Below are 23,704 nucleotides of genomic sequence, written 5' to 3' on the forward strand. Positions count from 1 at the left end.
TACAAAAAAGAAGAAGAAGAAGAAGAAGACATTAAGAGGGGCGGACCGAGTTCATGACGTGAGCGGGCAGGAGGAGGGGCGCTGAGATTACGGTGGCAGTGTGTGACGAGACACACCTGATATGAATGAAGTCTCGTGGAGCATCTCCTCTGGAAACGTCTCGGTTACGTACGTAACCTCGGTTCCCTGAGACGAAGGGAAAGAGACATTGCGTTTACTAACACATATGGGAGTGTCTTCATACACAACCTATTTGAAACCTCCCTACAATAGCGGCAATATTCTAATGTTGGCTATGGTGTTTGAGCCCCGCCTGTTTTGGCATGAAACTGACCACCAAAAACACAAGAAGAAAGTGAATCTGTTTCTCATTAAGACAGAATCTGCGACATTTACACATCATCATATAAACTTGCTAGATAAAATAAAATTGCTTCTTCCTCGTGTTGCATTTGACTGTCACTCAGTTTTAAAGGTGACATGCAGGTGTCGCGAGCGCATCACGAGCACATCAGAAGTCCAGCACGAGTGAAACATATACAGACATGTCCGGACGAGCCTGAACCTTTATTCCGCTGTCTGGGATTACTTGTAAAAGACCCACGAAGCTCCATCAATGTTGATGAGACCCAGTCTGTAAAGTTTGCTGCAAAAGTTATCGGCTCAGACGGGAAACACTTCAAACATTAAGCACCATCCCACGGACTTCACGGAGATGAATGTATGTGGAAATACAGTACACGGGATAATAAATTATAGCCCGTTTCATAAAAACACAAGATTCAATGTAGTTTTACATGATTTGTAATGACTAGTTAGACTAAAGTTATGTTTATGATTTCTGTCACATTCACAAATGCAGCAAACGGATTTAAACCCTCGTTCAACATTATAATGTGCCGCAACAGCAGGACAATGTGTTTGAAAATACTAATAATATCTTTTATTTTAAAACATTGTACTAAATTGGGTTTACAAAATGCTTTTGGTGTTCAGGAAATTGACATTGAAAATATGAATGCAAGAAATTGACAGTGAAACTGTGGCAGAAATTGTCAGTTTTGGACAAAATGGCAATAAATAATTTAAATAAATCACAAATGCAACAAAATACTGAATTCACGCAAATGCATATTTGAAGTGTTAAACTGGGCAATAATCATTACAAATCAATTTAATAAATAATATAATAACAATAACAAAATATTTTAGTTATAATCATCTGACTACTGCACATGTTTCTTTTTCTTTTTACCTTGTTGGATTAAGAGAGTGTCCCGATGTTCAAGATCTAAAGTTAAAGGATTAAAGTTGAAGAAATCAGAAATAAAGTTCAAGAATTGGTTATAATCAAATATTGAACAGCTTTTAATATTATCATCGCACCTAAATACTGTGAAACCGTAATACCGTGCTAATGTTTGTGGCGGTTTTCATACCGTTACACCCCTATTAGGCAGCAAAGACGGTGACTGCTCCACCTGCACTTGACCCACATGTGTGCAGTTTGACTCAGGGACGGTCGAGGCTACAGGCGCTGGCTCAGGGACGGTCGAGGCTACAGGCGCTGGCTCAGGGACGGTCGAGGCTACAGGCGCTGGCTCTTTGACGTTTGAGGCTTCTGGCACTGGCTCACCAACGTTTGGGGCTTCAGACATGCTGACCGTTGCTGGCGTGGGCTCAGGCTTGCTGACCGTGGCTGGCGTGGGCACTGGCTCGCAGACTGGGGCAGGCGTGGGCAGTGGCTCGCAGACCAGGGCAGGCGTAGGCTGGGAGGCGGAAGCATGTCTTCTCTTCCTCCTCCGAGCGGATGAAGTTGACCATGCTGGCTCAAAGACAACAACAGGCGTGGAGGTGGGCTCGCTGACAGGTGGAGCTGGCGCGACAGGAAGCGCCATGGGCGACTGGAGAGTCACCTCTGAGGGAGGAGAAGTAGAGTCCTCCTCAGTGACGCCCACGGTGAACGGCGAGCCACAGACCAGCAAAGTCGCCTCCAGGAAGTCGCGAAGACTCCAGCCGCGCGTCGTCTGCGGCAACCGCTCCTTCAGCGAACTCCGCAGGTTGTCCCTGAAGAAAACCACCAGAGAGGAGTACGGGAAATCCGATATACTCGCCAGTGTAAGGAAGTCGCGGATGTGGTCCTCTCTAGGGCGGTCCTCTTGCTTTAAGCAGAGCAGGTTGTAGTTTGTGCGTAGAACCGCTGGATCCATAGTTGGTCGATCGTTCTGTAATGAATTAGGGAAGTCAGGGGAAGGTAGACGGGAGGTGAGGATCCAGACGCGGCTTTATTCTCAAGTAAATAATAACAATACAACACAGGAACAAAATAAAAGGTCCACAATGGGAAAAAGGAAACTAAAACACGGGAGAACAGAGAGGGGCAAAAACATCCACAAGGACAAGGAAACCTCGAATGAACAAGAGGATGACAGGAGCAGCGAACATGAACAAAACATCAACATTCAACAACGATCAACAAAGACTGTTCTTCTTCTTCTTCTTCTTCTTTCCAATTTAACGGCGGTTGGCATCCAGCTTTTTGGTGCATTACCGCCCCCTCTGCTCCGGAGTGTGGATCAGATACTATAACTACAAAACATCATTGTACATTCTCTTTCCTACACTTACATAACCTTAATTCCCTTCAAATAAACACTCACACACACACAACAAACTTAATTTATCAATTAAATCCTATTGAAAACTCCTGCCTCCCTTAAAAAAGTCATCAATATTCTATTCTGTGTCCCATTTACTGCTCTTAATAACCCTTTTAATGTAATCTCTTGCACCCCAATCTGCCTCAACTTATTCTTCATCACCTGCCTCTGCATTTCATATCTCCTACACCTCATAATTATGTGCTCCACTGTCTCCTCTTCTTGACATCCCTCACACAACCCTGTCTGGTGCTTCCCTATCATATTTAGTGTTTTGTTCAGCGAACAGTGTCCCAACCTTAACCTCGTCATCACAGCCTCTTCTCTCCTATTCCCAAGATCTTTCACCAAGATGTTTTAACATTACATAACACACCTGATCCTTTCCTGGAGAAGTAGGCTTTGCTCTTTTAATCGCTCTAACCAATTCCGCCAGAGAAAAAGGCTCATCAATGACACTACCAGTCTCTTCCTTCCTATTTAAAGTTACTGACCTTCTCCTTCTCTCTTCTTCTGATAAATTTTCTGAACTGTGTATCTTTGTAAACGACTTTGCCATTAATTCTGCCTTTTCCAGATTGGTGACACCTATCTCCTCCTCTAATGTCAATACTGGGTACTCCCACTGTCTCCTATCTCCACCCATCCTCTTTATCATAGACCATACCTTACCCACCGGTGTTGACCTTCCAATTTCATCACAAAATTTACTCCAACTTGCCCTCTTTGCCTGCCGAATAGTTCTTCTCACTTCTGCCTGCGCTTTTTATACTGAATTAATGACTGCATATTGTGATCCCTCTTTACTAGTTTAAACGCTTTATTTCTTTTCCTCACTGCCTTTTGACACTCTTCATTCCACCAAGGCACCAATTTCCGATTACCTCTGTTTTTCCCTTTAGGAATAGCTTCTACCGCTGCCATTATGATTGCTGACGTAACTTGGTTACTTATCTCCTCTATACTTCCTGCTGTTTCAATCCTAGTCATTATTTCTTCACTCATCCTCTTGAATTGATCCCAGTCTGCTTTCCCAAATATCCACTTTGGGATCCTTTCTTCTACCCTTATTTCTTCCCTCCCACCTACTCTGCATAAAACTGGGTAGTGATCACTACCCAGTGTAGTTGTTTGCCATACCTCCCATCTAGTATTTCCAGCCAAAGTGTTAGACACTAATGTTAAGTCTAATGCAGATTCCATTCCTGTTACTAAATTTACCCTAGTTCCCCTTCCATCATTCAGACTGACCAATTCTCTTTCATCCATCAATTCTTCAATTATCTTACCATTTGCATCTGTTTGTCCTCCCCCACACAGGGCTATGAGCATTAAAGTCTGCACACCAAATTACTTTTTGTCTATCCTGACCTTGAATACTTAATAAATTATCAATCATCAACCTTTTACATGGGTTATAGTAGTTAATAACACTTATCCCTCCCTCTTTCCCACACCTCCACCGCTATATATTCCTGCTCATCTCCCATTTCTATTAACCTATAAGTCAATCCAAGCTTTATAAATGTTGCACACCCACCTCCTCCTCCATCAATCCTATCTTTCCTAATCACAGTGTATCCATGAATTACAAAATCAAGACTTGGTTTCAGCCAAGTTTCCTGTATACACATCACATCTGGTTTCTCTTCCAATTCATTTATGAAATGCTTAAATTCTTGACCATTTGCCATCAAGCTTCTAGCATTCCATTGTAAAAGAATTACCATTAAAATGATTAACCAACCCATGACGCTTCTTGACTTGACTGAATAGTAAGGTTCTCTCTTACTTCTTCCCACGTCAGTCCTACCAGTCCTAAATGATTAACTGCAGCTTTAACTATCAACTGGATTTTTTCATTTTTTGATTTAACTTCTGCAGTGCTATTAATCACCCCTGCTATGAATGTAACTAGATCTCTTTTTCCCACATACATTCTTTCATTGGTTCTTTGATATTGTACTTGTTTTTCCACAACTTCTGGCTCTCTCATTACATCTACCCTCTCTTTTGACACTCTTACAGCTTCAGCATAGGATATCCTTTTCTCCACTATTATCTTTTGAATATTAGTCTCCCGTCTCATAATTTCACACCCTCCATATGCCACATTGTGGGCACCTCCACAACTGCAACATTTTGGTGGGATCCCTGTACCACACTTCCCATATTCATGGTCTCCTCCACATCTAGCACACCTTCTCTGCCTATTACAATTCTTTGCTGTGTGCCCAAATCTCTGGCAATTAAAGCACCTCATCGGCTTTGGTACAAACATCCTGCCTGGATAACTCATAAAACCCAAGAATACTTTCTTTGGAACATGTTCTCCTTCAAATTCTACTGACACCGATTCACTATCTCTCATCACTCCTTCCTTTGCTGATTTCAATCTTTGTACATTAAGTACTTTCCTCCTTTAATATTCCTTTTTAATTCTTCCATGCTAATACTTATTGGCACCCCTGTTATCACTCCTATGTTTCCACCTCCCATCCGAAGTTCCTACCCTTCCCGTATTTTCCACCTTGCATTTTCCTATCTCTTTAACTTTTAGCGCTTTTTCCATTTGTACTGCATCAGCACATCTCACCAATAAATTGCCATCATTTAGAACCTTTGCATATTCGATATCCCCTATCTTGTTTGCCAGAGTTGATGTTAGCACTAGTGGGCTAACTTTCTTCATACTCCCCTGATTCTTTTCATTAAATCTTATTATGACTACATACTTTTCCTCTCTTTCTTTTTGAACCATACCTTGCCCCTCTTCTTCACTTTCTGTATCATTATCTTTCTCATTCCTGACTCTTTTATTCCCTTTGGTTCTTTTGTCACTCATCCGTCCCCTACTTTCTTCCCTTTCTTCATCTTCTCCATCATAATCCATATTATTCCAGCCACCTACCTCTGATCCATTCACGGAGCAGTCGTGCTCAACCGCCCTTCGTCCCCAGTCAAACTCACAAGTTTGTTTTCACGTCTGAACCTATCGGAATGTTTATTCACAAATCCCAACAAAGACTGAACAAAGAACCAGGTTTAAATACAGGAGGGAACAAAGAATGGAATGAGGGACACCTGGAGGAAACAATCAGGGAAAGATAAACAATCAGGGGAACACCAATGATACAAAGAATCTACAGAGGACTACAAAAACCAAACAGGAAGCAGGAACTAAACTAAACTTCAAAATAACAGTACAAAAACAAAAGACAACAGGGAACATGACAGAATAAAAGAAACTACAAAGGACTACAAAAACCAAAACAGGAAACAGGAACTAAACTAAACTTCAAAATAACAGTACAAAAACAAAAGACAACAGTGAACGTGACACCGTTACACCACTATTAGGCAGCAAAGACGGTGACAGCTCCACCTGCACTTGACCCACATGTGTGCAGTTTGACATGAAACACGCCCCTTGATGACATCATTTCCTGCTTTCTTCACAGCCATAACTATTTTATTGACATTTTAGATTTGTTTCTAAATAAATACCAGTTAAAAGCATATTATCATTATGGCCACATTAACGTGATGTGCTGCTCTCTAACAAGTCTGCACTGCCAACTGATAGCGCTGTTGGGTTACTGGTGAGGAACGGTTGCCAACACAAATTTGGTCATTTATTTATTTATAGAGCAGAAAGAGACTGTGAATTAAACTGTAGATGCAACATGTGTGTGTGTAAAGTGAGAGTTGTGTGTTTGTTTCTGGTTCTTACAGATAAACCTGTTCTGACTGTAAATCCTGAAACATCACCGATATTCAGAGGAGAGACTGTAACTCTCACATGTGACATACAGGAGACAGAAGTGACAGACTGGACATACAGATGGTCTTGTGATGGTCGTGATGTTCAAAACTTTAATAAGATGACGTATGTCATTAAAAAAATTTGTTTACAAAACAGCCAGAAATGGAAGTGTCGAGGTATCAGAACATCAAGGCCGTTCTCCTCTGATTGGAGTGATGATGTCACTCTTACTGTCATCGGTGAGTGATCGTCTGTTACATTATAATCAAATACACCAAATAAATGTGTAGATATAATAATTCAAAAGGATCTTAATGGATTTACAATTTGCAGTATTTTTATTTCCAGTTTTCCTGATTACACTCTTAATTTGTGACCAATATTTATTTGTTTTTATACAGAGAGACCAAAACCTGAAGTGCGTGTAAATCCAGATCATCATGTGTTCAGAGGAGAGACAGTCACTCTCACATGTGACATACAGACACAAACACACACTGAGTGGAGATACAGCTGGATTAAAGATGGGACCATCAACATTCTCAATCAATGCACAAAACATGAGTGTGAAATAAGCAGTGTTGAATTCTCCCATCAAGGTAAATACAGCTGTAGAGGAGAGACAAGAGGATCACGCTACACACACACCAGTGATGAACTTACACTCACAGTATCAGGTGTGTGCGCATCTCTGTAGACTTTTACAAAGTTTATTCAGTTTGTACTGAGTGTTTATCAGGAGCTCTGAGTAAATATTTACTTCTCTGTACAGATTTGCCCACAGCTAAACTCACTGTACATCCAGAAACATCTGTTTTCACTGGAGAGACAGTGATCATGAAGTGTGACATTGAGTCTGATTACAGTAACTGGAGATATGAGTGGTATAAAGACAGAACTGTAGTGTCTGAGTCTGAGCGTTACACTGTAAACACAAACACTCTCACTATCAGAGGAGCTACTGAGTCTGATCAACATCAGTTCTGCTGTCGAGGAAAGAGATGGAAGACCAGCAACATCACAGAACACAAGTGTTATTCTTTCTGTTAAAGGTCAGTAATTACTGTAGTAAAGACGAGCAGAAGATGAACTCTGTTTATTAATGACCCAAATGTTCTTCACCACAGACTCAAAGCTCAATCCTGAACTCACATCAGATACTGCAGGAGCTGCACTGACAGGAAACACGGTGACTCTGATCTGTCACATGACTCAGACCGCTGGATGGGACTTTTACTGGTACAAACACACACAGAACTCTGAGAAAAAGAAGACAGAAACAAACTCCTACAGAGTCCATATTGATTCAGTGTCTGATGGAGGTCAGTACTGGTGTAGAGCTGGAAGAGGAGAACCAGTTTACTACACAAACTACAGTGATGCATTGTGGGTCAATGTCACAGGTGAGATAAAACATACTGTATTTTCAATGAGTTATACTGAGAACTTCGCAATAATAAAATATGAATAAATGTGTCCAATGGCCCCGCCCAGTGAGTTCGGCGAGGGAAGAATTGTCCAAATGCTTCCTCATGGCTTTTTGCCTCCTGGAACCTGGAGATAACCGTAGTCATAGCGTCTCCAAAAAGCCCAGAAGGTGAAATTGGGGCATCAAGTAGAAAAGTTTTATCTTTGATGGCCGATAGGTTGAGCCATAAGTGTCTCTCCGTGCTGAACAACGCGGACATAGGCTGGCCAATAGCACGGGCTGTCTGCTTGGTCGCACGAAGAGACAGGTCCGTAGCTTGACGAATCTCAGTCGAGCATGGAACCTGCACTCAGGTCCTTAAGCAGATCAGCCTGGTATGCCTGCAAGACCGCCATGGTGTGCAGGGCAGCACCAGCCTGACCCGCCGCTTGATACGCCTTCCCCACTTCGTGGAGGTGGTCCTGCACAGCTTCGTGGGGAGGGAGGGTCTTTTCAGTGATGATGCCGAGCCCGGTGAGAGATAACCCGCAAGTGTCTCTTCAGCCGGCGGCATCATCGAATACCGATAGTCGAATATATCGACGTCAAGGGCACGTGAACACGGGAAGAATAGGGTTTCCTCGATGAACGAGAAAGCTCATCATGGAGGTCATAAAAGAAGGGAAGGGACTGATGAGGCGTTCCCTTTCCCCGGCCACCAGACAAAAATCTATCCTCCAATCTGGAGCTTTTGGGGGTCTCTTGTTGGCATGGCCAGTCTATTTGAAGCGTTGAGCAATTCCTCTGTTGATTTATTATCAAACCCGGAATGCTCAAAGGTGGATAACTCTATATCAGCTGAACCAAAAGAGTCACGGTCCTCCTCATGAACCAAAGAGGCGCCGTTGCGCACTTCGAGATCACGGGAAGGACCAGCTGGATCTGGGGAGAGAGCGAGCGAAAGGGACGAACCCGTCTCTCAGATCCATGCGAGAGCCCCACGAGTGAAGTGTGGGCACTGACTCCCGGAAGTGAGCGAGGTGAATGCAAAGTATTTTGCCCAAAAGCAGATCACAATGCTCGCACCCGCCCCGTCAGAGGAAACAGAAAAGAGAAAAGGTTCACTGCACACTGCCTAACAGAATCTAACTCCTAACAGAGGAAAGAAAGTTTGACAGTTTGTGATAGCACACAGCACAGAATGCTCTGAAGACAAAATGTGTTATGATGCACCGGTGACATCTATTTATAGCCACTGCGCCAGGTGCGTCCAATGATTACATCGGCAGAGGCTATAAATTCCAGTCAATGTTCATTGACGTGTTGCATACATATTCACAGCTGGTCACACTGAGACGTGTTCCCAAAGCGCTCTTCAGCACAGCATCCTAGTGTAGCTTTTTGTAAAGGGAACTTGATTTTCTGTCACTCTGTACAATTAATGATGTGATCCTCTTATAAACCTGATCATAGGTGACATCTTTCTGTTCTGAAAATATCAGGTTTGGAAACTCAACCTCTGAGAATACAAAGTAAATCTGCTCGATCATTCCTAAAAAAAACAATCCTAGACATTTTTCACAGTTATGAATGTAGTTATGAAATGTTTCACCACAACTTTGCAAGAGTGCAGCACGGAAATTACTTTTGGGTGGGCCACATTAAAAATTGATGGGCCAAGTTTTCGTCCCCAGAGAAGTGGCACATTCAAAAAGTTCTTTCACACTTTCAGAAATCAGAATTCATGCATTTCTGAACTATCTTATAAATCAATATTTGAAGTCAAAGAATAATCTCTAATATTCTGGGTCTAATTTGGGTGGGCACAGGCGCCATCCGGCCCATCCTTGGTTAGGTCAGCGTTTAGATATATTTAGCTCAAATATTCACAATAGCCCTATTCAGACGGGACTAGTTTTCCCTGAGGAGGTCAGAGAAATTTCTGTTTCACAAACGTACTTTGTGATTTTAATCTCGTCTGAATCTGACAAGTTTGTGTTTTTCTCACACAACCTCTTTAAAACAAACAAGCAAATTATCTACTATTTTTCGACTAACTCAAGGGTCCTCTGAGAAATTGTATCTCATCCGAATGGACAAATAAAACAAAATTATAAAAGAAAGCCAAATCTTGGAAACTGCTCAGACGTGCCACTGTAATATCAGTGTCCGATGAGATACCCGTGGTACTTTATCCGCTCAGTTACGAAATGTTATAATTATATAATTCACAGATGAGTTTATTTCAGTGGGATTATTATAAACAGCCACTTCTATAAACGTATGAAAACTAATCCTGTTCGAATAGTGCTAACGTCTGACGTCCAAATATTTTCTCCTCACACTCTAAAAAACACTGGGTTACTCTTTCTACCCAAACGCTGGGTTGAGCCTGTTGGGTCATTTATGTGATTATTTTCACAGTTTTGGGTAGTTTTTGTGTAACCCAACCTCTCGGTTAATGGCTGGGTCATTCTTCCAGAATACACTCCTCCCACCTCAAGTCTCTCCAATGCAACAAAGTCACTGAGTTATCTGTCGCAGGATTTTCGGCTTCAGAAGTAAACATTTTACAGTGAAAACAATATGGTGGATATGCAGCTGATTGACTCCCCTCATCAGTTTTGTAAAGTCATCTCTGTAACTGATTTATATTTAAGTTGAACATGATTTGGCTGCTGTTGTGCTCTTTTGATGAGGTTTCTTAATCCCCAATTTTGCTCCATTTCATTCAAATCTCAGAAGCTGCAATCCTGACCAGATCTTGATCCACATGATCACTCCTATCCTGGAGTCTTTGCACTGAATCATTCTCAGTTTTCATGTCGATTTTTCACCTATAAGTTTCTACAGGGATTTATCTTGCAGTATTTATTTGAACTTCATTTCAGCTCAACGTCCCTCAGTGTCTCTGATCATCAGTCCCAGCAGAAGTCAACACTTCTCATCTCACTCTCTCTCTCTGAACTGTGAGGATCACAATAACTCCACTGGATGGACAGTGAGAAGATACACAGACAGTGAGAGAATGAAAGATTGTTCATCTACAGGATCTACATGTGAAATCAGCTCCCTTAAAACATCTGACACTGGAGTGTACTGGTGTCAGTCTCAATCTGGAGAACACAGTCCTCATGTTAACATCACAGTACATGGTGAGTCTATATAACACCAGATATAGTGTCATGATACTTAAAACAGAGCTGAATATGTGACTTTAAATATGTGCTTAACCTTCTTCCTGCTGTTTCACCATTTCCTCTGTTGTGTAGATGGTGATGTGATTCTGGAGAGTTCTGTTCATCCTGTGATTGAGGGAGATACTCTGACTCTACACTGTTTACATCGATCTACAAACTCCTCAATCCTCACAGCTGATTTCTATAAAGATGGATCACTCCTCCAGAATCAGACGACAGGAGAGATGAGCATCCCTACTGTCTCAAAGTCACATGAGGGTTTCTACTCCTGTAAACACGGAGAGAGAGGACAGTCACCCGAGAGCTGGATCTCAGTCACAGGTGACATTTATTCCAGTGAGTTATTCTGAGATCTTTGCAATAATAAAATATGAATAAATGTGTCTGTCGTGTTCTCCTGTCCCAGACCGTTCATCTTCTCATCTGGTGATTTGGGTGGTTGTGGGTCTGAGTGTCGCCGTGTTACTCCTCATCTCACTGATCCTGCTGTGGAGATACAAACACAACAAAGGTTTGTTCATAGTATTGTTTGATCAATCCTAATGTTCACCACCAAATGAAGTCAAACAGAGAAATGTTTTGATAGTGTCACATAGTCTCAGTGTTTCCCTTTTGGCTGAAATCAACAAATCCTTTATTTATAGTTTACTCTGCATATTAAGGGACACAAGAAAGTATTTGAACATGAAATGACACACATTATCTTTAAAGGGCACCTATTATGGCATTTAAAATGTTCCTAATATTGTTTTGGGAGTCCCCAACAACAGTTTTACATGCATGCAATGACAAAAAACACATTTGTTGTCTTATAATATGCATTTATGTTCACCTGATTTGCTCACCGACTCCCAAATGATTCGTCCAACGACTCATTTTTCCATACCCCTCCTTTGCGTGACGCTAACCTGCGGTGATTGGTCAGATGACCCAGTCAGTTGTGATTGGTATACTCTGTGCAGAGATTGACGGAAACGGAACGCCCATCACAGCTTTGTAGTAAAAAAATCGAAATCAGAGAAGGAATTTGAGTTGATTTATGTTAGCGATCATAGCCCAAAGTTCGGTGGTAAACACCCAATCAGTTATTGTTTGCGTTAGCCCAACGCATAAACATATTGGTAAAGCACTGCATTACTACAAGTTATTGCTCTATTCTTTATGACAACTCCAATAACATCGACAAACATTTCACATATTTCAAAAAAATGGACATTGGTGACATAGAAGCTGCGCTGAGCGTAACGTACACAACACACACAAATACTTATTAAGCATGCTAAAAAACAAATAAAAGCAACAATTATTAATAATACTTACAGGTTGTGATTCGGAGGAGGAAGCTGATCCAAATAAACTTGGTACTGAACCTTCCTTCAGTATCAACCGGCTCGCGAATCCACACTTGAAAGCATTCATGTTCATAAAGCAATCGTCATTAAAATGACGCGAACACAGCACAAGGTTCGGGCTATACTTGTGTGGTATAGTTGTAAATATAAACTCTAGCCACTGATTCTTCACATGCTCATCCCTGGGCAGTGAAAAAAAGGTCGCTTTTGATATGCACTTCAGAACACAGTGTCTTGTTGTCGACATGATGTTTTCAAGTTTTCCCTGGTGTCTGCGCGCGCAATGAGTGGGCGCGGACAATTTGATAATTTTTCGTCTTGACGTCACAACGAAAAGGAAAATGACTCATTGGAAAAACGATTCATTACATTGACTCAGAGTCGACTCGTACTTTTGAGAGACAATAACTTTTTTACGGTGAACTTTCATATATAAAACTTTGCAGGATGTTTTTGTTCACTTAAATCTATGTTACACACTACATGAAAGGTAATTTTCAAAATTCCATAATAGGTGCCCTTTAAGAGAAGTTGACATGTGGACACATCATTGATCTTTGTCTCTATCTACTGTAGATCAGCAGTGTATCAACCAACAGACATCAGTTCAGAATCAGAGGACACGACCTGGAGAATCCCCGACAGAAAACTGTCCTCTACAGTCTGGTCAGACTCAATAACACATTATTCAAGTGTTTCCCTGTAACAGCTGTGTGTGGATCTTTAATCCTCAAACACATGTCTGATGAATAACTTGTTTTGTTTCCTGTGATATGGGGCATCAGCAGATGAGGTCACATATTCAGATCTCACTATTACAAACAAGATATCTGTGGATAAAGGTAAAATAAATCCTCTTTACTACACCTGTTAAGAATTAACATTTATTAAGCAAAAACATCAATCATCGCTGTATTTCAATACAGGTGACGCAAGAGAAATGACACGATCCTCTAATGAGTATAAATACACACCGCACACACACACTGTGTGTAAAACAGTCAGTTTTGTTTCATATTAAACTGTTATTTATAAATACTTTTCCTCAGTGAATAGATTATAATTATATTTATAATATCAATTTCTCTCACTTCAACCGCCATCTTGAATTATTTTCCCGACAAGCTCATCACGGTGCATTCTGGGATCACCTACCCGGGGAAGGATACATACGATGATACCTTAGAATTTGGGCAAAACAAGATATTTTAAGAGGCAACATAATTGAAAGGGGTATTAGGGAGTCCAGCAGGGGGCACTCACCCTCTGGTCTGTGTGGGTCCCAATGCCCCAGTATAATGACGGGCACACTATACTGTAAAAAGGCACCATCTTTTAGATGAGATGTTAAACCGAGGTTCTGACTCTCTGTGGTCATTAAAAATCCCAGGACACTTCCTCGTGGCCCACGGAGACCGTCGGCTTGGGGGCGGGGTTGTGCCACGGCTGGGCGTGTGGAAGCGGGAGATCCGGTTCCAGGGCGCTGTACCTGCTAAAGAGCACTGATGAGAACACTTCTCATAAAGAGTAAGGGTGTAATCCCGGTGTCCTGGCCAAATTCCCCCATTGGCCCTTCTCAATCATGGCCTCCTAATAATCCCCATCCATTAATTGTCTCTATAACTCTGTTCTCTCCTCCAATAGCTGGTGTGTTTTGGGTGTACTGGTGCACTATGGCTGCCGTCACATGATCCAGGTGGATTCTGCACACTAGTGGTGTTTGAGGAGATTCCCCCTATACTATGTAAAGCGCTTTGAGTGCCTAGAAAAACACTATACAAATGTAAGGAATAATAATAATAATAATTAAGATACCTATATTTTAAAACAGCTTTCGAGTCGTGAGCTAGCCTATGATTAAAATGTTGCCTCTGCAGGATCGATCACTGTGTTTTGGGACAGATCCTTCTGTATATCAGTGTTTAACAAGTTGTTTGTCTTGGATTTTAATAAGCCGATCTAATAGCTCTCAAGACATCATTTATAATCAGATAATATTGGGGAGCAGAATAACATGATAAAGAGACTGAGTTCACATATTAAAGGTTATCATTGTAACGATCAAACAACAGAACAACAACAGTAATGTTTGAGAACGGTCAAAACTGATATTTTCTGTTATTTTCTTTGGTAGATGCTGGAAAAAGAGATGTTTTAATTCAGATGAAAACTGAGGACAATCAAAGAGGTAAGTCAGAAAAAATCCCTTTAATATTATAATTTAATATCACATACAGGATATAAAGATTACAGGCCACATCTGATGTTCAATAAAATACACACACATACATGTTTTGAGTGTGTCAGGTTTTGTATCTGCTGTATCCTCTTAATAGTGTCATAGATTATGAATTATTATTGATCTGTATAATGAGTAAGATGTTGTTTATGACTCTCTGTTGTTCACTATCAGGGAAAAGCAGTGAGTGTGAAGACACTGTTTACTCTGATCTGAAGCAGAACACAGACAGAGGTGAGAGAAACACACATATAATATCATCATTCAAAAGTCACAATTACAGTTCAAATGATCACGCTGAATGTGCCAAATACAGCTGAAGCTTTTTACTTTATTATTATTATTCATTTGTGTCTTTTAGGTGGCAGTGCTGGAGTCGATGCAACTTATGCTCAAGATTTTAATCACCGAAAGAAAAAAACCTGCAAGAATTGATCAAGTTTATTTTAAAATACACACATTTACATGTAGAAGAAACGCTGAAATCAATCAATGATCAGCTCATTAATTAAAAAAGACACCTGACAAGACAAAACTGGATTTCCATGAGATTTTGAGATGTTTTTATCCAGTCTTGACATCAACATGTAATGAGAGAATGCCGTTAAATGCCTTTACATGCAAAAGTTCGGATCATTTTTCTTGTATTTTGTGTCGGGAAGTTTGTACACAAACCTTCTGCTTTTATAATGCGCTTATTTTAAATGTGTGTTTAATAGTGCAACATTTATTGTAGTTGGGACACTTTCTTGTTTAAGTTCAGAATTTGCTCTTTCATGTAAATTGTAAACTAACTCTTACATTATAAACCTGCGTATGTGTGTTTCTATAATGTCAGTGTAACTATATTCACCTTTAAATTAATTAATTACATTTTCTGTCTGATTTTTTTTTTAAATTAATCTCTTTTCAACTGTCCTTTAATACTATTCTGATCCACTTTTTATTTTTCTCGACTCATAATTCACTTTGTTAATGAAATGTTGTAAATCAAACTGGACTGTATTCTGATGGACACGCGCCTTTAGAAACGTAATCTTTAATTCTGTATGTTTGGAATTAATGTGAATAAACAAATAAACACATGAACACTGGTCCGTGTATCATCCGATCATTCGATTATTCCATTTAATCTGGCAAGCCAAAAACGAAATAATGAATCAATGTTTTGTTTTTCTGTATGAACCAAATATGAAAATTTTCGTTCGTTTGATTGCTTTCAGCTCGAAACGGGAAATATAATAAACAAGGAAACCAAAACGAAATAATGGGTCGAATTTACGTTGTCTTTATTTTTCTTTATTTGTTTTCCTATTTCCCACGGTGGAATCAATTCTGTTTCGCGCATGCGCAGTGGATAGTTTCAAAGGAGTAGGTCGCTGAGCGCCAAAAGCGTAGGGTTCGGTCCCAGTTGGTCAAACTTTCCAGTTCAAATGGCACTCGAACCATACATGTCTTTTATTGAGGACATGTTTATGAATGGAATGCCATATCATGAGATCTCAGTAAAAATGCAAGGAATGGGTGTCCAGCGTGGAAGCTCTGAGATCAGCATCCGGAGACTACTTGCCAAGCATAATATGAAAAGGACACACTTCTGATTCAGACCTTGACATTGCTGTCTCTCGAGCAATAAATGAGGTAACGTTACGTGATATAAAAAAAAGTAAAACAAGTTGCATACTAAACTAGGGTGACCAACAGTCCTGTTTTCCCAGGACATGTCCTGTTTTCACGTCCTGTCCTGGCCGTCCTGGCTGTTTTTTATAAAGTGATGAAAATGTCCTGGTTTTCAAAAAACTGCTGGGAAAGATCAGCTCTACAGCCAAATATAGATGGGCAAACAAGGAGGATGAGGAAGAAAAACAGGATAAAGAGGAAGAAAACTAAAGATATAAATATATTTTGTTAGTTCGTTTTTGTAAGTTTGTGAGAGCTATTTTTGTTCAATTTGGAGGTATTTCTTTTAGTCATTTATTATTTATATATTTATTTTTCTAATACAGAGAGACATTATTTCATTCATTATTTTTGAAACCTGTCATAATAAAACATGTTGAGTAACCTCTGAGAAGCCTATCTGAATTTGTGTCTTGTAATATAACAATTTTCTATCCATACAGAGGAGGCATAGCCTACTTTAAATGTATTGAAATTAATAAGGCATCTTTGAGTAAACTTCGAGTATCATTTGAGTATCTGTTTGCCGGGCCGAGTGTCCTGGTATTTGGTAATCAAAATAAGGTCACCCATACTAGACCTATCACTAGTCTACGTGATACGCAGGTAGCCTATACGATATATACCCACAAGGAACGGTCAGATATTTTCGTATACCCACTTAAAATAGTGAGCTGATACGTAACAACATTGTTTTTTTGCAACAGAACAACAGAACTTTCACGCGTTCATTTATAAATTCACCCCGTCTGGGTTGCGAAGCACTGAACTGACGTTTTCGGCTTCGTGTATGTGTGTGTGTGTGTGTGTGTGTGTGTGTAGTAGTACTAGTAGTAGAAGAAGAAGAAGTAGTAGTAACAGTTCCTGGAAGCTTGCTCATTCAGCTGATACAGTACATAACCTCAGTTTGACAATGGTTTTGGACGATAAATGTGCTTGAGATGATGTGGACACTTTTTGTGTCCTCCCTGTTAATAATATTCCATAATGAATGAGTGTTGGTGACATAACTGCACATAGGCCTATGTTCATTGTTACTGCTACTGATAAGCCTCAGCTTTCAATTATTGTTAATAATAGTTGCAACTTGCACTCTTAAATGTGCAATGAAAATTGCCGGCTGATAAAATCTGTGCTCCAGGGACCAGATTCATAAAACATCCAAGGCTTCATGTTGCGCCTAACTGGCTGAGTTAGATGGTGATTAACACTAAATTTTAGAAAATCAGTCTATTCTGCCCGCCTGAATCGGTGTCATTTACACTGGGGACAGGTCCCATCACTTTGTCAGTTTTTTCTCCCAAATGTTCTGAAAACAACAAGAAATGTTCAATAACAAATGTAAGTGCTATGAACATGCAAAGCAATATAAATTTATATATATATATAAAACACATTTGCATTGTCCAAAAAAAAAAACTTAAGCTAAAAGAAAGCTACTGATTACAGCATTATATTCAATTATATTTTTAAATTCTGAATCTGAATCGTCACCTGCCACCTGAATTTTGTGTTTCCCTTTATATAAATAAAGATATTTCCACCATAAATTGTTGCAGAAAATGTCCCCAGAATGCAGGAAATTAAGTGTTTAATGCTCAAAATCAATTAAAATGTCTTTAAATAGCATTAAAATATCTTATTGTCTTGTTCTTGTGTCCCCAATATTCTGGATTGTAACGTAGCCTATCATATGCTGTGTTTTGTGTTTTGTCACAACTCTAATCTGAGCCGTAAAATGTCCCCACCACTGTTCAACACAAAGTGACGCCCTTGCCCACCTGTCATTGGCTGTAAAAGTCTGTGCAGTGTTGACAACTCACAGTCCTTTAGAATGCTCTATAGTGCATGCATACTGCATGTTTTAGTGAGTGTAGTACTAGTGGTGCTTGGGACGTCGTTCTGGGACGGGGTGTGAGGCTGGGAGGGAAAAATCACAGTATACTCACTACAAAAAACTAGACTACACCACTGTACTAGACCTGCTATTTGATGGTAGACAAACATTGTATGCCTGTCTGTGTATGTGTGTGTTTTAACAGACTGGATTAACATATGGTCGTAAAATGATGACGGGCTACCTTTCCTCAGTTGGTGTATGTGCAGGGGAATGCCGCATTGGGAGTGTCCTGAGAGCAGCCCATACCCCTTACCATGAAGAACGGCGTCAAGTATGTCTTAAATTATCTTGTCCACACACACCCCGCATCCCCCACTCTTGCAGAGATCACTCACACAAGAATTTAAATGGGTTTAATGTGAATGATTATTGTTTAGTATCGTTTTATAGGTCTCAGGGTGACTGGTAATAATGTCTCATTCCCAAAGAAGTAAAACAAAAGGTAATAATGTTTTAAGAGTTCAGGAATAACTGGCACACAAAGGAATGTGGTCTCTAGGCACTCCCAAAGGTGTAAATTCATGAATGCTAATTTCCACTGTTCTTAGCAGATGGTCAACTTCTTCTATGGTGGGGGAATACAGTAAATTTACACTAACCTTATGTTTTACATATCAAATAAGGTCTGGCTATAGCAGGAAAATGCAACGAGGACTCAGGGCTGTTGTCTGTATTCAGATTAGCCCATGAGTTGAGGGTAACACGACTCTCAGCTCACGTAGCCACATGTCGGGTAAAGGATTTTCCTCTTTGTTCTATAACATTTGATGGTTTGCATTGATTATCTTTCAAATGATTATGGAATTGTAATAATACATTTACCTGACATAATAAATTGTTATATTTGATTATTCTAACAGACTTTGACTTTATTTTCATTACAGTTAAAAGGAATAGTCAAACATTAACGTGTATTTATTGATGCACAGATATCATTGAAAAACCTTTTTCATTTTATGTCAGATGAAACGAGTTAATACATAAGATAACATGTATTGCATTTAATTAAAAATCCCTTTGCCATGGGAAAGACGGAACACGCGTGAGACCTTCACCTCTAATCGAGTACCGCCATTGGATCGATTTAGTAGGCCTTACACCATCCTGACAGATGGGATGAGTCCGACAGAGGTCTGCTGGGGTTTGTCTACCCTTCTAGCCATGTAGCCTATACCATGCGCATGTACACCTAATTTTTACCTAGCCTATATCTAATGCTGACTAATATATTTTCTTGCTTGCATAGGGTTCCCGTAACTTAAACCCAATCCCATATAATGCTGAGTATATGGGACATAAGATGCACTTGGACCAAAATGAAAAATTGGTCATGTTTGGAGTGACTCATGTGATTGCTGTAGATGGACACAGCAAGAAAATTGTTGCAAATGCGACTATGCCTGTAAAAAACAATCTAGCCATCTATGAAGAGGTGTACAGGTCAGTGTTGTATGTTATGTTATGTTTGATCAAACAGATTTTATCAATTGTAATAATATTAATAACTGAGCGTTTCATCTGTGTTTATGTAGACCTGCAGTAACACATTATGGAATGTGGGATCAACTTCGTGTGGATCATGGCAAAGAGTTTTACCTGTGCCTCTACATGCAAGAGAGACTGTCAGAATATAGACACAACCAGCAAAGACAGCCATACCTCCAAACACAGTCAACAAGGGTAATGTCAACCATCTGCATCTAACATTACACCACTGGTGAAAAGTAACTAAGTATATTAAGCCAAGTACTTCACTTAAGTACAATTCTGAGGAACGCGTACTTTACTTGAGCATATCCATGTCTTGCTACTTTATGCTCCACTACATAATGAGTAATCTAATTATTTCCAATATATCAATAACCTTGGCCAATTGTCAAGAGTGGTTACAACCAGTACTTCTGATAATACTTATTCTAGGATTTGGAATACAGAACTTTATCTTATGATGTTTTCAACATTGTGTGGTCTTGGGTATTTTACACAACAAGGTAATTCTTAGTCTATTCACTAGTTCCCAACTGTTAATAACATAAAAACAGTTGTTAACACATTGTTAACAGACCTCCATCATCTCCTTTTTTTTAAAAACAACAACACAGAATCACACAGTGGAAAGGATGTGGCCAGAAATTAACAACAGAGTGAATTATCCACTAAAGGAGGCCCTCATCCAGCTACAAGATCAGGAGGCCATAGATATGGAGGACAGTCTGACAAGGTTTTGCACATCTAATCTGACCTGCCAGATGTGCCAGATTGGCATAAACAGATTTGTGAAATCATGGAATGCTCACAGGATTCCAGGTATGTCACATTTCCCTTACAAGTTTATTCAGTTTAAGTGTTTTGTCACTGAACATCACAACAAACATTTCTTGTCTTGTTAAAGGGAGAGGGATACCAAATCAGCTAGCAGGGACTGGAACACCAAGAAAAATCACAACCGATCTTCTACCAGATGCCACAGTTGCAGCCGACATGTATGACAGGGACATGGGATCCTCGCTCACCAGAGTATCTTCATTCGGAAGTGACCCCTTTCTGTCTGAGGCAGACAAAGTGAGAGCAGAGCAGCACTTTGCACATTATTACCCTGACCTTTCAGTTATTTTTGACAGTGCTGTCAATTACAACTATGCTCCCTTCAAAGAGGCCTTGATCTACCTCATTGATGTAACAAAGACTTGTTTCTAATTTCATGTGCACTGGATTGTGAGGAGCCTTGTTACAGATTGCTGGACATCTGTCTGTACACCATTATGCAGTTACTACTACAACAGTAAAGGGTGTAAGTATACCCTGATGGTATTTACCATACAAGTTTTACTTTACGTGTATATAAGTGTCACTGTAATATGTCAACTGCTTATTTTGTTGCCATTAATAAATCACTTTACTGTCATTGTATCCATATTAGACTTTATTCACAGGGTCGTTTTATGGAGAAAAAAACATTTCTTTTGCTTTTGTACAGAAACACAAATTGTGTAAACAAAGTAAGACAAGCTTTGCAAATCTCCACAGAACAGCCTGTCACAACACATTGCCACGTTTAGGCCTAGTAGCTCTTCTTAAATCACTGTGGGCTGTGAACAATAATGTAGAATAAAAACATCTTGCCACAGTTACTGTAGGCCTAGTAGCTCTTATAAAACTACTGTGAGGTGGGAACAATGATGTAACATAAAACATTGTTACATTTTAGCTCTTAAAACTCCAGAGCTAAGAACATTGATGCAACATATAAAACATCAATCCTCAATATCAAAAATATTTATAACATGATATAACACTGACAAGTAAGGATTGGTGGCAAGAAGAAAAGCAGCATTTACTCTTCGCGTGCCAGCTCTCTCATGACATTTACTACACCAGAAAGGCCAGTGACTCTGTGAATGTTGATCGAAAAATTATCTGCTCAACACTTCAAACACATTGAGGAATTCTGAAGCCACACAGTAGTGCAGGATCTGCATCCGACCAAACTTCCACAGCATGCTGCAAATACTGGATCGTCCATGATTCCTGCCAGTGTAAGAAATAAATATTAGAGGTCTGAAAACACAATACAAGATATACTAGATGAAGAATGAAAAATATTTTTCCAATTGAATGTCAGACAGCGTTTCAAAAAGCATCCTTTATATAACTGAGTCCATGTATGGCATAAGTTTTAACAAAAAAATAACAAATTCTGTCTACAGATGCTCCAAGCACACCCCGTACCACTTAATATCACAGATGTAAATTCCTGAATTATGCTTAAGAAATGGCTTTGCTTTTATGTATTGTTTTCCTTAATCTCAATTGGCTACACAAAGAACACCAGGAGCAGGACACTTAAGCTTTTAAATGACCACTACATCATAAATTCCAGCAAACAACAACAATATGTTTGTCAGGGTGAACACATAATTTTGTGTCTTCCTAAGGACAAGACTTACCTCTGCAAACCAGACAAGTGAATGTATCCCTAACATTCCTGGACTGTTCTTCAGTCAGTACCAATGTTGTGTTCCTGTTTCGATGGACCACATCAGAGAGTCCCTGAATGGCAGTTGTCACCTCAGACAAACCCTGAGCAGCCAGGACAAGCTCCTCGATCTTCTCGAACACACTGTCCAGTCCAGCCTCATCATCTCTGCGTCTGTGAAAGACAAATGTCACATGCACATGTTAAATAATTAGAAACTGTTAATGTGTGCAAATGATATGACATGCCATTACATTCAGATTGATTATGGACACAGAAATGATTGCTTTTGTGCCAATCAAATATTGCATAAAGTGGCCATTGACTGAAGCGGTCCAATTGTAGGAGATATAGTTGTATCAAAGAAAAGACTCAGATAAACATGGCAGTGTTTCTGGACAGACTGACGGAGAAATGTGTCATTATTTTAGGTGCTTTCATGCATTCTCTTTGAATATGTTATATCAGACCAGCCCTGCTCTTTAATTCAGGCCATGCTTAGCCTTTTACAGTGCCTGATGTCAGGAGGAAAAAGTGAAGGGGGTGTAACAGAAGCCACTGGTAGTCCGACTTACGAGATTCTTCGCCTCTTTTGTTGCACAGCTTGGAAATCAACCTCTGGTATAGCCATAATTTTTCGCGAGTTCTGCTTCCAATAAAAGGTGCCTAATTGAGTACAAAATATACAGTATGTAGGAATAAAAGCTCACTCTTGAAGATGGACATGTGAATGCATATTCATTTAATTTTTATCTGAAATGGCAAATGTTTGACATTGTTTATGGCTCCAGTTTAAAATGTGAGACTATAAATGTTGACGTAACATTTTCAAGACACCTAAACTATAATTTGAGATGGTAAATAAAATTGCACAAATGGAGCACCTCTTGTTCCTTCAGAGTCCAATATTTCCACTCCATTGTGGTCTGTCAGAATGAGTTGTTCAGTGCTTCCTAAGGCATCTTTTACTTTGGCAATCATGGATGGGACACTGGCCTCCTGCTCAGTAAATCTTACAACCACCATTCTGCTGTTCACAAGCTTTCCACTCCGTACTTCTCCCAAACTGACAGTCCTGGAATTCAGAACAACTAAATTTAGGTTCATTCAAAATTAATAATTAGTTTTGATAGATTAATTTTGAACATACAAGAAAACATTAATATTTTTATTCTATTGACAAAGGCATGGAAATTGAAAAAAATGTTCCTTACCTTGTAAAGTATTTCATGGATTGAGCCCTGGGTGGCACTGAGGGGCTTGCTGAGCTAGCCAACCTGGAGAAGCGAAACTGGCCGCTCGTGGAAGGAGTAGGTAGTGGACCCGCAGCAATGTTAACACCTGCATCCAGCACAGCCCCGGCCCCGTATACTTTGTAATGGGCCTTGTCCTTGAGGTCGAATGAACTGAAGAGGCCCTCTACTCCAGGGAAAACTGCCACATTGGTATCGTCAGTGAGGTACAGGCTCTGGCTGGTTACCTAAAAAGAAGAAAGTCCTGGTAAGAAAAATCCTGGTAATGGA

General features: G+C 39.9%; 1 protein-coding gene across 1 annotated transcript in view; it reads left to right on the plus strand.

Annotated features, from left to right (window-relative positions):
* Positions 1–6,544: 6,544 nt before the first annotated feature.
* LOC127646047 (sialoadhesin-like) overlaps positions 6,545–23,704 on the plus strand; it is a 55,779-nt gene continuing 38,619 nt past the window's right edge. The window contains exons 1-5 of the mRNA XM_052129533.1: positions 6,545–6,665; positions 6,828–7,025; positions 7,199–7,291; positions 7,380–7,478; positions 7,554–7,829. Of these exons, the coding sequence (XP_051985493.1) occupies positions 6,545–6,665; positions 6,828–7,025; positions 7,199–7,291; positions 7,380–7,478; positions 7,554–7,829 (787 nt within the window). The remainder of the gene's footprint in view (positions 6,666–6,827; positions 7,026–7,198; positions 7,292–7,379; positions 7,479–7,553; positions 7,830–23,704) is intronic.

Source organism: Xyrauchen texanus, chromosome 1 (genome assembly GCF_025860055.1).
Source record: "Xyrauchen texanus isolate HMW12.3.18 chromosome 1, RBS_HiC_50CHRs, whole genome shotgun sequence".
Classification (NCBI taxonomy): Eukaryota; Metazoa; Chordata; class Actinopteri; order Cypriniformes; family Catostomidae; genus Xyrauchen; species Xyrauchen texanus.